This window comes from Coptis chinensis, chromosome 5, assembly GCF_015680905.1.
Source record: "Coptis chinensis isolate HL-2020 chromosome 5, ASM1568090v1, whole genome shotgun sequence".
In the NCBI taxonomy this organism is placed as follows: Eukaryota; Viridiplantae; Streptophyta; class Magnoliopsida; order Ranunculales; family Ranunculaceae; genus Coptis; species Coptis chinensis.
The window spans coordinates 80,163,791-80,181,644 of NC_141460.1; the positions used below are offsets into that span (position 1 = coordinate 80,163,791).

General features: G+C 45.9%; 2 protein-coding genes across 2 annotated transcripts; one reads left to right on the forward strand and one right to left on the reverse strand.

The window, feature by feature from the left end:
* Nucleotides 1-1,415: 1,415 nt before the first annotated feature.
* On the reverse strand, nucleotides 1,416-16,838 carry LOC147499176 (uncharacterized). Its single transcript, XM_086559107.1, has 2 exons — nucleotides 16,400-16,838; nucleotides 1,416-1,750 (listed from the first exon to the last, which is right to left on the reverse strand). Exons 1-2 carry the CDS (start codon nucleotides 16,701-16,703, stop codon nucleotides 1,641-1,643), a joined length of 414 nt encoding a protein of 137 aa, XP_086415233.1. The 5' UTR covers nucleotides 16,704-16,838; the 3' UTR covers nucleotides 1,416-1,640.
* LOC147499177 (uncharacterized) lies at nucleotides 3,919-5,432 on the forward strand. The gene is made up of 2 exons (XM_086560842.1): nucleotides 3,919-4,507; nucleotides 4,591-5,432. Exons 1-2 carry the CDS (start codon nucleotides 3,919-3,921, stop codon nucleotides 5,430-5,432), a joined length of 1,431 nt encoding a protein of 476 aa, XP_086416968.1.
* Nucleotides 16,839-17,854: the final 1,016 nt, after the last annotated feature.

Here is a 17,854-nt window from a genome sequence, read left to right on the forward strand (position 1 = left end):
CGTTTTCAATAGTGTATTCTTTTTACTGTCCTTTTCTCATTTTTTAGTAACACCGCTTTTGATAAATGCAATTTCTTGCATAATACTTCCGCTTTCTTCCCCAATTTAAAGAAGGATAAAAGGTTTCGAAACACTAGAACTCATATATATTTTTTATTGGTGCTGCTCTCATCATTTTTATTTTTTTGCTTTTGCAGCAAAAAATTGCATTACACTGATCATTGGATGAAAGATGAAGGCTCGATACGTGTCTACATACTCCTTCTCGCAATATGATTGCTTTAACTTTCTAACTCTAAGATCAAATGGACCATTGTAAGTTCTTCTAGCTTACCATAAACAATCCAGTTCGTGATTAATCTTATAAATAGTCAGACTGAAGCCTACATTTGATTTGCATTTGCACATACTTTTTAAATTATTATGCCAAAACCTAAATTGGATATCTGGCTCTGTAGATGTGACTTTGGTATGTATTTTGGAATATTTATAATTTAAGCAGAACATTATGGTGCTTATTAAGGTTTTTGTTAATGTGGTTAATGTGTTTTCTGCCTCTAACCTGTGTCTTTTAATTTTCTATTAAATCTTATTTAGCAATGTATTGAGATGCTATCACTTACGAAGAAGGCATATTCTACGGAAGAGTACTTAACCACCACAAAAGTGCAAGTAGGAGCTCAGGTCAACATGAGACATTCAAGATCAATTTGAAAGTTAATTACATGTTAAAAGTGCGTAAATAGTTTTGTTAAAAATTTTAAATTTGTAAAAGTGGACAGCTTTCACATAAACTCTTATGCTGAAACTTCTCAGTTTCAAGTTGATTACCCCGAACACTACCCTATGGAGCACCGCCAAGTGACTGATTGCTCTTTGTTGAGCTCTTTGATTTTCCGATTCATAACTTAGTCATGGTTCTGAATAACCCATTTTGTCGTCTTTCCGACAAAGCTCGACTCTTTGAATATAGTTTTGCTCATAGCGATTGAGAAATATATGTATAGCTTCGTCTTTTTTCAATCTTAAACTTTCTTTGCCATGAGACTTACTTCAAGGTGCATACTTTGCAGCCTCACAAATCTAAAGAGTCCTTGATTGAGAGACCTCTACTCTAAAAATATGATTAGCCTAGCTTATATGGTTTTAAGGAGATATGTTGAACTGTAAGGGGGGAGGAACTGGAAGGGTATGGCTTGGTCAAGTATGGATATGTATATCAGTATATCAAACCCCATGTCGAAAATTATTGGCTTCAAAGCTTTTAATATGCTCGACTATTAGGTAGTTATACTCACCCACCCCCACCCCTTCTCTGTTTATATAATGTTGTTGCACTTTGACATGTGTGGTATTTTTGGAGGGATCATGAGTGAGCGTCTATTCTCATATAACATGCCTCTAGAATGGCTTGATTCAGCAAAATCATTTATTATATATTTTAACCCATGATCATGATTTCTATATATCCGACTCTTTAACTTCTTGCACTTGTGACAAATTGTCAAAGTGATTTTGAAAATTCTATTCAACCTGATCACAATAACTAAAACCTTTGTATCTTGACTTTTAGCTTTGTAAGTGAGCACATAGTGAATCTTGAAGAGATTGACACGGAGTACAATGAATTGGCTCTTGGATCAGGCATTGAGAGCTGGGGCCAAGTGCCAACACGGGTGCACCTCTTCTTTCATTCTTGATCTAGCAGACGTGGTGATTGAAGCTATGTCTCTCTCAATAGTCATTTCTCCTGGAAATTCACCCAAAAAGTATTTTAGAAGAATCGGACAATCGACAAAAAGGATATGTCTTGAAACTATTTTGGTCTTCAATCTTAGTATTTATTTTTTATTTCCAAAATTGATCTCTACCTTCAAGAACTAAAGAACAGAACCACATCCTTCTTATATATTCTACGATTTACAGAAAGTTATTACTTGAGTGTCATGTGTTATGTAGCTTGAGGAAAAGAATTCCTTTCGATTGTAGGTGTTTATTCCAAATGTGTAAGCAAAAATCCCTCCCTGCTTTCTTAATTAGTCTGTTTCACTTTAATTGATTGGTAACTTAATCTCCTGCATCATGTGCTAGAAGTAGGACAGTGTTTAGGTCCTCTATTCAATGGTCATATTGTTCATGGTTCGTCGGGTATTAATTATTATTGGTTAATTATGGTAATTAACAATTGGATGGTTCATAAGATAGAACTTCATGAAACTCCACAATTTTAGATTGAAATGACTATGGCTGTATTTTAATTGTTAATAGTTTGATAAAAGTAAAATCAATTCATCGTGAACTATCAATGTAGCAGGCCCGGCCACAGGCGGGCTAATTGGCTAGTGTCTCTCTAACAACCCGGTTTGGCAATCACTCTTCAGATTCACCGAAATCAACCAAATTATCAATCAATGATGGAGTTCAGTGCAGGAGCAGGAGCAGGTGTGACCTGCAAAGCAGCCTTATGAATTTCGACTAGCTCTTCCACCAGACCAGCGTCAGATTGAGATGGCATAACAAACTGGTTGATGGTAGCATACTGCTCGCTTCTGAGCTTCTGAGCCACTGCTGTAAAGGGGTGTTTTGGGTTTTCTGTTGGGACCGAGTTCGCTTTTGAGCGAACTGCCTACGTATCCTCTTGTTGGTTTCCTTTTCTTTCTGGGGAGAGAGGAATCAGGCCCGACGTAGTTCAATCAGGTGGTATTTATAGGCTTAAGGGAATATCAATCTGGAAGGCACGTGTGGCTCTGGTACACGTGTAAGGTGGAGATCGTGAATGAGTGTTGGGCTAGTTATATTATAAGTCGTCTGCTGATTGGGTGTTGGCGAGGTTACCCCTATTTCCCGGTGGCGGGAAATACAATCAAGATTTTGGTAATGATTACCCCTGGTGGTCATCTTATCTGAGGCGTTCTGTCTCTAGCTATGTGCTCGTACAGAGACATCTTTGTTCGTACCACCTATTTGAAAGGAACTACTCACAGGTCGGTCTTGGATGTCGATGCGCTGAGTTCGCTGCACCTACGTGTTCTCGAGGGAGCTGCTCACAGTTCGGTCTTGGAGGTCGATGTCCTGAGTTCACTTACGTTGCACGCGTGCATGATAGGATATCGCCCCCTACTACGCTTGGATGTCGATGCTGGCCGAGTTCGCCGCACCTCGCGTGTTCTCGAGGGAGCTGCTCACAGTTCGGTCTTGGAGGTCGATGTCCTGAGTTCGCTTACGTTGCACGCGTGCATGATAGGATATCGCTCCCCTACATAGCCCCCTCTCAGTAGAGTGTTTATGCCACAGAAACGCTTGGCGAGAAAAAAATGGAAGAACGTGTGGAACGTGAGCGAGCTGTGGTGGACACTTCGACCAGGACTTCGCAACTTTTGAAGTCATGTAACATGATGATTTGGCGGGAAAGGGAAGTTGTGTCGTAATATGCACGTGACAGAATCGTAGCAGTTGAAGAAGAAACGTGTCGCCGCATTATACCTGAACTGCTGAAAGACAAGCATCGCGGAACACGCAGCGGGCTAGAGCCTAGGTTGTAATCATAACTTCTTGGTAACTGAACGGGCGGTTTATACAAAATCAAATTTGGGACATCGAAAAGGTGTTGCGTGTTTTCATCTTCTGCAAAAACGCAAGCTAGGGTTTCTCAGGTGAGTGCTTCTGCTGCTGTTACCTTTCCATTTTCAATTTACTTTCTTCTCTGTCCAGTGCGCTTTATTAAGTCGGTAGGTCATCGTAAGGCTATAGGGTTTAAGCTTGAGTAATTGATAGAAAAGACTTGCTATAATGTCTGATTCGGATGATACTCGATCGAAGGAGGTCCGGGAGATATCTTTGAGTTGCGGAGAGTATGAGGATGAAGAAGCAAAGTGAGTGTTGGCGCTGAGGTTGAGTTGGATGAAGAGGATAGGATAGATGAGGCTAATAATCCGATCTAGGTCGGGCGTGGCGAAGTCGACGTCAGTCGAGGGAGATGTCGCCATCGCCGATGTGCCCCTTAGAAGTGTAAACCGTCGTGCTGCTAGCTCGTTCCCCGAACTGAGGGCAGCGTATGGGATTGATGTCCCCGACCTGGAGATATACGAACCACGGTTGAGTGAAAATGTTCGTAGTGAGGAGTACAACCCGCCGAATGGTGGAATAATAATCTGTGAGGGCCAGCTGAGAGCGCATATGCAAATACCGTTCTCGAAATTGGTATGTGACTTCTTGGCCCATTGTTGGAAGTCTCCTTGTCAGTTCGTTGGTAACACCTGGAGATTGTTTAAGGTGTTTGACTTGTTAAATGAGAGTGGGGAATACGACATAGGGGTATCTGACATAGTGGAGCACTATGTGGTAAGGCGATCTGGGAATCTGAACTTTAGCTTGCAAACTATGACAACTCGTTCTGCTGTGATCGATGGAGTAAGCAATGAGGCCTGGACCAAGAGGCCGTTGTTGCTAGTTGGCAACTACTGTGTGAACGGGTGTAGATTGCGAACTAGGATTTGTAACATTTCCGGTGGGTAGGAACATTCTTCTGTTGTTGCTTTACATAACGATTGATAGTTGTTCTAATAGGCTGTTGTTTTGCTTTGATTACAGAGTTTTCTGTGAAGAAGCGAACTGATCGTGGGGAGATAGAGAGGTTCGCGCGGTTGACTCGTGAAGAAAAGCAAGCGAAGCTGCCTGAAGTTGCACACTTCTTTGTGGAGAAGGGTGGGCCTGCGATCCGGGAAAAAAGGAAGGCGCAAAAAGACCGAGCTCGAGGTCAGACAAGGGAAGAAGTGATGGAGACACGAACGACTAACTTAGTAACACGAGAAGAGAGGCAACGGGTGCACGGCGGTGCGAGGCGACCTGCTAGAGGTGGTGCCTCAGGGGCTGGAGGATCGAGCTTCCGCCCTGAAGGCGGTTCGATCGATGTGCCTGTGGAGTTGGAAACGGTGGTTTTCAATCTTAGAGCGAGGAGCAGGTTGGAGAAGAGGTCGCGCGACGCCTCGGAGCAAGACGCTGTCCGAGTTACGAAAGTAGCGCGGCACGCTCTTGGGGAGAGCTCTAGCGCCGGGGGCGGTTCTGATGGTGGCCCAGCTGGGGCTATGGTTTCGCGCCGGAGTGGAGCGCGACCTGAGCAGGTCATGGACTTGGCCACATTTGGGGCGGGTTCTAGTGCGTCCCGACGGGGGCGTGAACCCAGTCCGCTGCCGAAAGCGAAAGCTCCGCGTAAGGCGAGTGGAAAGGCTGTTGTGGTGGCTGACGACTTGGAGGGACAGTTTGTGTTCCTAGATGAGCATGGGCGAACGCATCGCGGAAGCCGGAGTGATTGTAGCTTCAGGTCGAGTAAGATATCGGGTTGCCTGTTAGAACAGATAGCTCTGGATAGCAACCGCAGGGAGCTGGATGAGAAAGGGCTGGCTGATAATCTGAGGCGAATGGAAATTGCATAATGTTTGGTACGCGTGTCTAATCTTCATTTGATGTATTTGTCTTTGTACAGACGCTGTTGTTTTGTGGCTATTAACCATGCGTGTGTATTTGCAGCTGGTAAGTGGGTTTCAGAAATTGAAGGAGATTGCGCAGTTCGCGGAGGCAGATAGAGAGACGGTGGTGAAGCTGTCTGATGAACTGAAGAACGTCCAGGAGGCCTCGAAGATGGAACGTGAGGAACTGGAAGATCTGAAGAAAGCTCATCAAGCTACCGAAGTTTGGCCAAGATGTTGAAAGACACCTTAAGCCGAAGAGCCGAGGCAAAACTACTGTGGAGCTGAAGAGAACGCCCGGCAAAATGAATCGTGGAGATTGGTAGGTTGAACGATTATGCCTTACACTGCAAGAAGGTTGCTCAGGACGCTACCAAAGCCTATGATGTTCTAGACGCAGATTTCGTTGAACTGGAGGCGGACTACAACGCTTTGAAGATAGATCATGCACGCTGCACATCGCACATCGGGGTAGACCAGGTGTTTGGAGGAATGAGTAGTGCTCCCGCTGCTTCAGAGGTCGTGCCTCACGATCGCGATACCGCTTAACCGATGTCGCCGCTGCCTCGATGTCTTCTGAAGTTTAGACTTGGATGGAGTATCTGTTATGGTGGGTGGGAGGGAGGCTGAGATTGACGAATCACTTGTGCCCGGAGGGTTAATTGTTGAGCCCAGAGATGGCGAGTTGTAAATTTGTTATGTTAAGCTGTCAGCTTATAGGTTGTGATACATTAGAGCTGGTTTCCTGGGGTAACCTAGGCAATTCGTCTTTTTATTTGTATGCTTAAGTACGATGAATGACCTGGTGCTCCGCTCTATGTTGGGGTATTCATGTGAGAACGAAGATTGTTTAGTCGGGTTGGATTTCCTGGGTAGTCTCAGCAACCTGGCTAACTTATTATGTTTCTATCTTGCTAAGACAGACCGTTGATTGTATGTATGCCATGTTTGTCGCCGTTTCCCTTATTATGTATGAACCGCTTGCTTAACTATAGTTGTGTGTGATCACGGTCGCGATAACAAAGAATGGCGGGGACGCTGCGCTGACAACTTCTCTCGCTACCGGTAAGTTTACATGAGCGTCTTGTTGTTACATGACCTGCAGCTCGAGGTGGTTTTAGAATGAGGCCACCGTGTCGGTGGCCCGGCTTTTGTGAAGCGTGTTGAATCGCTTCGTTTAGTGTCACTAATGGCGGTGTTCCCTGCGTGCGACACGTGGAGGGATAATGGCCGTTCAAGGAACGAATGATGGCGGCGATGGCGCTTACGCCTCAAGGTAATTAAGAGGCTTTAGGAAAAAGACGTTTCCTTTTGAATAAAACGGCTCATCGAATACCAAAACAAGTATTTGCTTGTCTTTGTGCCAAAGCTTCACCGTCTTCTTGCTTTGCTCGCTCACACGCATTTCCTCCATTGCCGCTTATTCGTATGTTCACTCTCTTCGCGGAGTATTCTTTCGTTGAGAAAAGTTGGGGATAAAACCGTAGCTCATGTGACAAGACGCCTTTTCCTAGGTTTTATCATGGCGAGATGTCATCCCTACGCCGAGAGGAAAGGACAACATGAGGGAAACTTCTCTCGCGATAATGGAAAAGATGGAGTTTCAACCGCGACGCATGGTGATCGCAGAAGAGGAAAGCCGATGCTGTAGAGAAGCCGAAGAGTCATAAAAGCGCCCTAGGAGGGCTCGGACGCCTAACCGGCGGCATTGTCTTTAGGGTCGCCGCAGCGGTAGGCGAATCGATCGTCACGCCAGCGGAATGTAGCGACTGGGCAAAGTCGCCCGGCCGGTGAGAGTTCGCCCTCCTCGCTACTGTGGTGACGGGGGAACGAAGTTCTACTACGTGGGGAAGACCGAAGAAGCCTATGGTGAAACGGTCGATCAGAAGCTTCCACTCGGCCCATAGCGACCCGCCGCTCTAAGGGGGATCGTCTTTGGATGGCGACAAAGGCGTAGATGAAGGATGAGGACATGGAGACGCCATCGGGGACGATGGATATGGCCGCTTGTTTGGTAAGTTCATGATGCACTAGGTTGTTATGTCGGGCTACCAAGGCAAACTAACTCTTGACTTCGCTCGCGCGGTTTCTTGCGGGATATGATAAATTGAAAGAAGTTGTACAAAACACCGAGGTTGTTGATAACCCTCACCGAAATGGGGGTGTATCTGAGCGCGTGGGGGCAAGAGAAAAGCCGGAGGTGATGACTACCAAGTACCGTAACGCGAATCGCCGAGAATGCCGCGTTAGTGGACCGACGGACGGAGTTAGAAAGGGAATTAGTCGTGGGGTGACCGCTTATGCTAAGAAGTGTCGAAGGTGGCGCGAAAGCCGGAAGGCGATAATCGAAGCCCCATATCGCTTCGCCCCGCCTCGACGAAGTACGATCTTGCTTGAAGAAAACGATTACGAATCCAATTAACGAGGTCATGAGATGCGTGTGATGCTTTGAGGTCGGCTCGGCATAATCGCTTCGACTAGCGCAATGCCGTAAGATAAGCATGTCATAAGTGAGATTTGATCCCCGATTTGGCTCATCACCCACGAAGTTGTAAGTTCGTTTACATTTCCCTCTTTATACGAGTTAACGGTAAAAGTCGTGTTTTCGTGCTTGCCCGAAAGCGGTTCGCCTTTTTATTCGTGGAACCGGTTTCCACGAAAGTGGCGATTCGATACTTGGTTAAGTTTTGTAATGATCACCGATCTGGATTTTCTGGGTAATCCCAGCAAATCGGTGGATGTAGTTGTTGTGACGAATGGTCATATAATTTTATTGGTGATGTTCCGTATGCATGTTGCCGTGCACTTGTGTGTAACTGGCGTTCTGCGTAGGATTCTAGAAATATAGGTCGTCGACGTGACAGGAATTGGAGAGGCTATGTAGCCTGTGAGCTCCGGAGAGTTGTCTGCTCACGGAGCTGCGTTCGCAGTAGTCGACCCTTGAAATATAGGTCCCTTGACATAACAAGAATCGGGAGGCGATGTAGCTCGCGAGCTCCAGAGAGTTTGCTCCGCGGAGAGCGTTCTCGTTATAATCGATCCTAGAAATATAGGTCCTCGACGTAACAAGAATTGGAGAGGCGATGTAGCCCGTGAGCTCCGAGAGTCGTTTTGCTCACGGAGAGCGTTCTCGTGTAGTCGATCCTAGAAATATAGGTCCTCGACGTAACAAGAATTGGAGAGGCGATGTAGCCTGTGAGCTCCAGAGAGCTGTTTGCTCACGGAGAGCATTCTCGTGTAGTCGATCCTAGAAATATAGGTCCTCGACGTAACAAGAATTGGAGAGGCGATGTAGCCTGCGAGCTCCAGAGAGCTGTTTGCTCACGGAGAGCGTTCTCGTGTAGTCGATCCTAGAAATATAGGTCCTCGACGTAACAAGAATTGGAGAGGCGATGTAGCCTGTGAGCTCCAGAGAGCTGTTTGCTCACGGAGAGCGTTCTCGTGTAGTCGATCCTAGAAATATAAGTCCTCGACGTAACAAGAATTGGAGAGGCGATGTAGCCTGCGAGCTCCAGAGAGCTGTTTGCTCACGGAGAGCGTTCTCGTGTAGTCGATCCTAGAAATATAGGTCCTCGACGTAACAAGAATTGGAGAGGTGATGTAGCCCCGGCGAGCTCCGGTGAGTCGCTTTGTTCCTCACGAGAGTTCGCTATGATGAGTTTCCGCACGCTAAACGCGAAAGTATACTGGTCGTTCGTCATATGCGAGCTGTAGGACGTTTTGATGCCGATAAATGGAATAACTTATACTAGGTAGTATAAAAATTTAACCTTACATTTACACTGCTGAAAAGAAAATTTACAACCACAAAGGATTTATTGATAAAATCTTTTCAGCAGATAGGTATTCCATGGGCGAGGTAACAATGTCCCTTCTTGAGTTTTTATCCAGTACGCTCCATTGCCGACAACACGTTCTACGATGTATGGACCTTCCCAATTAGGGGCTAGCTTGGAGTCGTCTTGCGTCTTTTTTAGCACTAGATCGCCAGGCTGGAAAGATCGAGGGTGCACTCGTTTATTGTAGGAGTTCTTCAAGGTTTGCTGATAAGATGCAACTCGGATTGTGGCTAAGTCACGCCGTTCTTCGAGCAAATCGACCTCTCGTGCTAAGACAGAATCATTGTGTCCGGTCTCAACGAGCTCGGACCGAGTCGTAGTAACTGTCAGTTCGGTGGGAATGACAGCTTCTGTGCCATAGCACAAGGAAAATGGAGATTCGCCGGTACTAGACCGAGCTGTGGTGCGATGAGCCCACAAGATGTTTTCCAATTGGTTCGGCCATTGGCTCCTGTTCTTTTCAATCTTTTTCTTTAAATTTTCTAAGATGGCCTTGTTGCTGGCTTCCGCTTGACCATTACTCTGAGCGTACTGTGGAGTAGAAAATGCATGAACTATCTTCCACTTTGCAAGAAACTCTTTAACGGTTCGGCCTCTGAATTGGGGTCCGTTGTCCATGATGAGGGTATGTGGCAACCCAAATCTGGTGATGATATGAGTCCAGATGAAATTTCGGACATGCGATTCTTTGACATGTGCTAAAGGGATGGCCTCGACCCACTTGGTGAAATAGTCGGTTGCCACTAAGACGAACCGAAAACCAGTGCTTTTCTGGGGGACGAATGGTCCCATAATGTCCATGCCCCACATGTGAAATGGCCATGGGCTTGCTATATTGATCAGTTCGCGTGCGGGCTGAATGATGTTGTGGCCGAACGTTTGACATTTTAAGCACTTGAGAACGTATGCTTTGGCGTCGGTCTGCATACGGGGCCAGAAGTAGCCTTGGGAAATTGCCTTGTGAGCTAAGGAGTGACCTCCGGCATGGTTTCCACATTCTCCTTCATGAATTTCGGCAAATATCAATTGGCCCTGCTCTGGAGTAAGACATCGCAAATGCGGTCCACCAGCAGATTTCCTAAATAACTTATCATGTAACACGCAATAGCGACGAGCTTGATATTGGATTTGTCTGGCTTTGGTACGCTCTACAGGGAGCGTGCCATGTTGGATGTAGTCTATGATGGGCTGCATCCAGGTCTGGCGCATCTGATCGTCGGAGAGAGGGAACAGATCGGTTATAACTAGGGCATGTTCGACCTGGTATGCAGGTCGATCGACGATCTCAATGAGGAGTTGTCGTGGACCACAACTCGGTGTTTGAGTTGCCATGTAAGCTAGGATGTCTGCGTGACGGTTCTCATTACGCAAAAAATGATGTATGGTAGCTTTCTTAAAAGAAGGTAACAAATGATGAACGACCTGAAGATATTTCGAAAGGTTACCTTCCTGAGTAGTGTACTCCTTAGCAATCTGGCGAACGACCAGTTGTGAGTCACTAAAAACTTGGAGCTCTTGCACACCGAGCTGTAATGCCATACGAAGGCCCATGATCATTGCTTCGTATTCTGCCTCGTTATTGGAAGATGCGAAGTCGAGTCGAACTGATTTTTCAACCATAACTCCGTCGGGAGACACTAAAACGACCCCGATGCCACTCCCTCCGGGGTTGCTAGAGCCATCAACAAAGAGAGACCAAATTGATTTGACACGTTCTTTGACAACAGCGAGCTCCATATGGGGCTCCCAGTGTGGGTCCTTAACAGGGAAATCGGCGAGAAAATCGGCAACGACTTGGCCCTTCTGAGAGATGCGAGGTACAAACTCCATGTGGTGTTCACCGAGCTCCTCGGCCCATACGGCCATATGAGTAGTTTTGTTTTCTTTGTGGAGGAGTTTCTTTAGTGGAAGGTCGGTCAATACGTTGATCGGATGGGCTTGAAAGTACGGCCTGAATTTCCTTGCCAAATACACCAAAGCAAGTACGGCTCGTTCAAGGAAAGAATAATTCTTCTCAGCTGGCGTGAGCATCTTACTTGTGAAATATATTGGCTTTTCTGAGTTGTTCTCCTCTTTGAAGAGAACCGAACTGATCGCAAAATCTGATACTGCCAGGTATAGCCCCAGTGTTTCTCCATCTACTGGTGTGGTTAAAACAGGGGGCGTGGTGAGGTATTTTTTGAGAGTGGCGAATGCGTCATGACATTGGTCGTTCCATGAGAACTGCTCGCCTTTCCTGAGGAGTTGTAGGAACGGACGACACTTGTCTGACGCTCTGGATATGAATCGATTAAGTGCAGCAACCATGCCCCGACAACTTCAGATTCCGCTTCTTGGTCTGTGGATCAGGCATGTCTAAGAACGCTCTGATTTGGTCAGGTTTTGCTTCGATCCCGCGTTGTGACACTTGATAACCGAGAAACTTACCAGAGGACGCTCCAAAGAGGCATTTCTCTGGGTTCAACTTCATGCGAAGCGGCGCTAACTGAGAACGCTTTGCTCAGTGAGTAATATGGTCGACTGCTTTTTTGCTCTTGACGACCATGTCGTCGATATAAACTTCCATGGTTTCTCCTAACATGTCCCGAACATGTCGATTCTGACGCCGATATGTCGCCTCCAAATCTTAAGACCAAACGGGAGGACGTTATAACAATAAATTCCTTGTTCAGTAATGAACGAGGTCTTCTCTTGATCTTCCTCCGCGAGCGGGATTTGATTGTATCCGCTATATGCATCCATAAAGGAAAGCAGTTCATGTCCGCAAGTCTGATCGACCAGTCGGTCAATGCGTGGTAGGCGAAAACTATCTTTCGGCGTTTCTTGATTAACATTCGTGAAATCGACGCATAGGCGAACTGTTCCATTCTTTTTGGGGACCGCCACGATGTTAGCGACCCAATCGGGGTAGTCCACCTTTCTGATGAAACCGACTTGCTTGAGTTTGTCGACTTCGTCATTAATGGCTTTTTGAAAACGCAGAGATAATCGACGAGGCCGCTGGCGAATTGGCCTAGCATTAGGACGTACATTTAACCGATGACATGCTACACTAGGGTTTATACCTGGCACATCAATATACAACCAAGCGAAAACATCTTTATTCATAGCCAGAAAATTTACAAGTTGAGCTTTGAGTGTAGGGTCAAGGTTTGCCCCTACATACACAAACTTGGGGTCACTATCAGTTCCTCAGTTCACTCGCTCTCTGTCGACCTATTGAGATGCTGACTTAGGCGGCGACACTTCTTCGCGTGGTGGCACTTCAATGACCTGAGGGAGAGTGCATTTGTGAGTCCGAACTGGATCGGCAGCTGTGGTGACGAGAACGGGAACTGGACTAGTTTCTGTGGTCATACTCAGAGGGGCTGGAGTGACCGTCGGCAGGAAGTCTTGTGATGTAACACGTGCCTGTGAATCCATCTGGTTGCTAACGGGTGTGACAAAAATAGCGTAGGGTCTTCGGGAGCGTGGATCATGGCATGAATACCAACTGAGGCGACTTTGGGAATCCGTTCTGATAAAACGGCAACGGCTGGATTGACCTCTGGAGTGTAAGTGGACGACTTCCTCTTCTTAGTGGAGCCCCCAACCGCATCGCTTTTTGATGCGTTGGCTCGACCTCTCGCAAACCGTGTCGTTGGCCATTGTATAATTAAGGGGTTCACTACCTGTGTGGAGTGGTGCACTGTCGGTCTTTCCTGCTGACAAGATTTGGTTACAATGATAGGCTTCCAGTTGATTGCTTCTCAGTTCCATCGTTCCTCTGGGGCCCGGGAAACGGAGAACTTGATGCAACGTCGACGGTACAGCTTACATTTGGTGGATCCATCGTCGTCCTAAGATGGCATTATAGGACGACGGGATGTCCAGGACGCTGAAGCGCGTATTGCAGCTGACTTTGTCCTCTTTAGATCCTACTGACACTGGAAGGATGATATCACCGACTGGGTCGGCTCTGGAACCATTGAACCCATAAAGGGGGGCAATCGGGTCTATCAGAACTGACTTGGGTAAACTCATTTCTTGGAGAGTGTGGTAAAATAAAACGTCGCATGAACTCCCCGGGTCGATCAAGACGCGCTTGACGGTCCAGTCGCTGATCTTGACGTGGACGACTAAGGCATCATTGTGAGGAAGATAGACCTTGTTGAGGTCGGTCTCTGTGAAAATGATATCTCCTGAATGGCGACCTGAGTGACGCGGAGCATGTGCTGCTTGGGAAGTAAAATGATATACTTCTTGAAGAGCGCCAACACGACGTCTTTTCTCTCTGGATGAAGTAACTGAATCATCGAGGAAAGTAATCATGTGAATTGTCCGGGCATTGTCACGATCGGAGGAGTGTTGTCTCCGCTCATGACGAGAACGATCTTGGGGACGACCTCTATTGTGGGGGTGAACTTGAAAGTCTTAATGGTGGTGGCGATGCGGAGATCGAGTACGTCCTCGGCGAGGTGGAGATCGACTGTGCACTCGGCGAGCCATGAGCTTATGACGCAAATCACCGTCAGAAATGTTGGTGTAATGCTTAATGTGACCAGCTTCGACAAGATCTTGAAGATAGTGCTTAAGTCCCCAGCATGCATTGGTTTCATGACATTTGGCTTTGTGGAATGGGCAATATGGCTTGTCAGGTCGATCGACTGGCTGCTTCACATCGGGGCGGAAGTACGAGGCTCGCTGGATCTTGTCTAGGATGTAACTAGGAGATCGTGTCAAGACAGCGAACTTTCTGTTGTTATCTTGTCGGGTTCTTGGCTTTGGTGCCTGCGACCTGGGTCGCTGCTTGGCACGCGGAGAATTATCAGAGATTGCTGCTACCTCTTGGTTTTCGGCTAACCCGTTGGACTGCAAACTTTCTTGCAACTTGATATACTTGTCAACTCGGGCGTACAGTTCGGATAGCGTTTGGCTTCCTTCATCGCAGAGATCGGTATTGATCGACCGCTTGAAAATGCCGCAAAAGACTCTTTCAGTCCGCTTTCCATACACAACAGTTCGGCCTTGAACCGCCCTAAGAATTGGCGAATGGTCTCGTCTTCTCTGAATGATAGCTGGAACAGCGAATCAAGATCTGCCTTCTTACGTTTGTTATGCACGTATTGGCTGGCAAACAGGTCGGTAAGCTGCTCAAAAGTTTTAATAGAATCCGGCTCGAGAGAAAAGAACCAATCAAGTGCGCCATCCTTGAGGCTGGCCGGAAATAATCGACAGTGAAGATGATCATACTCAGAAGAACTGTAGAGGGCCAAACTCTGAATGTATCGAGCCACATGTTGACCGGGACAGGTGCTGCCATCATACATGGGAAAACGTGGCTGGATAAAATCTTGAGGAGAAGATTTACTGAGAACGTCGGCACTGAACCGAGACGCGCGATATGTCTTGAGCATCTTTTGCACAATGTGGGTGGCATCTTTTTTTACTGCACTTTGGCCTATCCGGTGTGACAATTCGTTAATCTGCTGATTAACCTCGTTGATGCCGTTTTCGGCAACATTACCAATTTGTTGCTGTTGATAAGTGTCAACTTGGGCCTGTAAAGTAGCATTTTCTTGCCGGAGCAAAGAAATGCTTTGGTTTGTTACACCTAGTTGTTCGGCAAGGTTTTAAATCTGAGCTTCGAGACTGACCATGCTTCGTGGGCTTGAGAATTGCAATTTTAGGGTAATGTAGTTTCCCAAGTAATCGAAACCACAGACGGCGCCAATGTAAAGGGGTGTTTTGGGTTTTCTGTTGGGACCGAGTTCGCTTCTGAGTGAACTGCCTACGTATCCTCTTGTTGGTTTCCTTTTCTTTCTGGGGAGAGAGGAATCAGGCCCGACGTAGTTCAATCAGGTGGTATTTATAGGCTTAAGGGAATATCAATCTGGAAGGCACGTGTGGCTCTGGTACACGTGTAAGGTGGAGATCGTGAATGAGTGTTGGGCTAGTTATATTATAAGTCATCTGCTGATTGGGTGTTGGCGAGGTTACCCCTATTTCCCGGTGGTGGGAAATACAATCAAGATTTTGGTAATGATTACCCCTGGTGGTCATCTTATCTGAGGCGTTCTGTCTCTAGTTATGTGCTCGTACCGAGACATCTTTGTTCGTACCACCTATTTGAAAGGAACTACTCACAGGTCGGTCTTGGATGTCGATGCGCTGAGTTCGCTGCACCTACGTGTTCTCGAGGGAGCTGCTCACAGTTCGGTCTTGGAGGTCGATGTCCTGAGTTCGCTTACGTTGCACGCGTGCATGATAGGATATCGCTCCCCTACAGTCTTGGATGTCGATGCGCTGAGTTCGCTGCACCTGCGTGTTCTCGAGGGAGCTGCTCACAGTTCGGTCTTGGAGGTCGATGTCCTGAGTTCGCTTATGTTGCACGCGTGCATGATAGGATATCGCTCCCCTACAACTGCTATCTGAGTAGGGAATCTGGACCTCTCAAGAAGTTTCTGTTCTCGGAAAGAGGTCAATATCCGGAAGTACTGGGGAAACTCATGTTTGTTGACAGCTTGGAAGGCGTGAGCTAGGCTGATCACCTCACTCAATACACGAGAGTCACGCAAAACAGGGATTTTATTCACGAGAAGGGTGTTATGAATAAGGACCATGGGCGCCATGTCTGTCCAGGATAGGATGGTGGTCAGATAGGTGCACACATTTCCTAAGACACTCTCAAGATTTGTCATATGGATGAGCTTACTCAACAGCTCTTTCTTAAATTTGATGCTCGAACCCAGATGTGCACGAATCAATGCTGCACGCTCAAATGAAAATGCAGCAGACGTCTCAGCTGATTGAGCCATTCCAATGTGAGATCTCAAGGCAACAATTATCTTCTTCATGAAAGCAGTGTAGGCTGTGTAGCTGATGATACATTCTTAAACAAAACTACGACCATTTGACCAAACAGCAGTAGACAGGTTGATGGATCCGCATTCTCATGGAGTGTTATCAGAGATGATTCACTCTGTGTAGGTAAGCGCACCTCAACATGTTTGCCTCCAAGTTGTATGATAGCATCATGACATATCTCCCACAGGTCGGTGAACACACAATTTAAGCCAGCCAAATAAAAAGCACACAATTGACGACCTGAGTTACCTGGGGAAGCAATCTCTCTGACGCAAGTCATCAACACTTTATCCTTGAGAGCTGTCTCATCTGCCATCAAGAAGTCGACCTCTTCGTAGTCTCCGAGTGCTTCTTCACCCGCTGATGTTTCCGCAGTTCTGGTAGTTGGCCATTTCTCTGTGAAATTCCTTATCGATTTCTTGGATCTACTATTGCCCAGAAAAGTACGACCCTGATTTGGAATCTGAGCAGGAGTTGGAGCTTGATTTTGAACTACATTTGTTCCAGCACCCTCGGAAGGGACAACTGGAGCTGCAGGAGTATGAGTTGCCATGAGAAGTTGGGAAAAGAAAGGAATTGTATGAGTTGAATAGGGGGCTAAAAAGGTATCAAGTGTCAGGTGATAAGTTTCGGTAGTTCCTCAAATTTTTAGTAGTTGGTGATTACGTTCCCGGGAACGTTATGGTCTTATCAAGAACAGCTCACGCCTTTTGCTGTTCTTGATACGCGTTTTGCTGTTCTTGATATACGGTTAGATCATTAATTCAAGATTAAAACAATGTTTTGAAAACCGAACCAGTGGTCGAACCAATTTTTTGTTAAAGTGGCTCAATCAAGTTCAATCATGGTTCGACTCAGTCGGATCGATTGATGTTTATTTAGCAAATTTTTTAATAATTACAATAATAAAATAAATAAATACATGTTTTAATTCAATATTAATTGGTATTATATACCAAAATGAATTTCTTATACAAGAAACACACAGTAGCATGTTGGTTTGGACTTTGGAGTATCTTGTTTAGGTGCTAGGTTCAACTCCCTATGATAAGGGTGATCTAGTTTAGATCTGAACCGGTTCAACCACGGTTTAAATTTAGATTGAGGGTCTAATCAAAAACTCAAATTTTAACTGACCCGAACCGAAAATGTATTGGTTCTGATCGGACCCAGTTCAACCACTGGTCCGGTCCGGTTTTCTAAACACTGGATTAAAAGCATAATTACAAGATTTTCTTTTATTTTAATTTCTCAAACTCTATGTTAAATAAATGGAATTATTCGAGGATTTCGTCTCCATTCAACTTACGTATTCTCCTCTCCTACTCATTATTTCTGTTGTCAACTTTGAGTGATTTTTTGCTCCTAGCGTTGGTTCCTCCAAGCACTCCAAGGGAATTATCAGCCTGTCTCAATTTTTCCACAAAAAAAAGGTAGTTACACTTCGCACAAAAACCTCAAAATTCCAGATTTTACTAGTTTGTCCCTCAGTCATAACTAGAAAGGAAATAAAAAGAAAACGTAAACAAAACAAAAAATAGGAATCAAAATATAAAAAACACGATGCATTAAAAACAAGCTAACAAGAAGATGATATTATAGTTATTGTAGAGGTTTGGTGTTTAGGGGACAACGACCTGATGATTTGTTTGATAAGGAATGACTGCACTCTTCTCGGGATAAAAGTTGCCTACGTATCAAGTT

Excerpts from the sequence above, each read along its gene's own strand:
- LOC147499177 (XM_086560842.1), top strand. The coding sequence starts at position 3,919 with ATGAGGCTAATAATCCGATCTAGGTCGGGCGTGGCGAAGTCGACGTCA. Across the intron at positions 4,508-4,590 it reads TAGGATTTGTAACATTTCCG|AGTTTTCTGTGAAGAAGCGA; the intron begins GTGGGTAGGAAC and ends CTTTGATTACAG.
- LOC147499176 (XM_086559107.1), bottom strand. The coding sequence starts at position 16,703 with ATGGCAACTCATACTCCTGCAGCTCCAGTTGTCCCTTCCGAGGGTGCT. Across the intron at positions 1,751-16,399 it reads CAGAGAGATTGCTTCCCCAG|GAGAAATGACTATTGAGAGA; the intron begins GTAACTCAGGTC and ends GTGAATTTCCAG.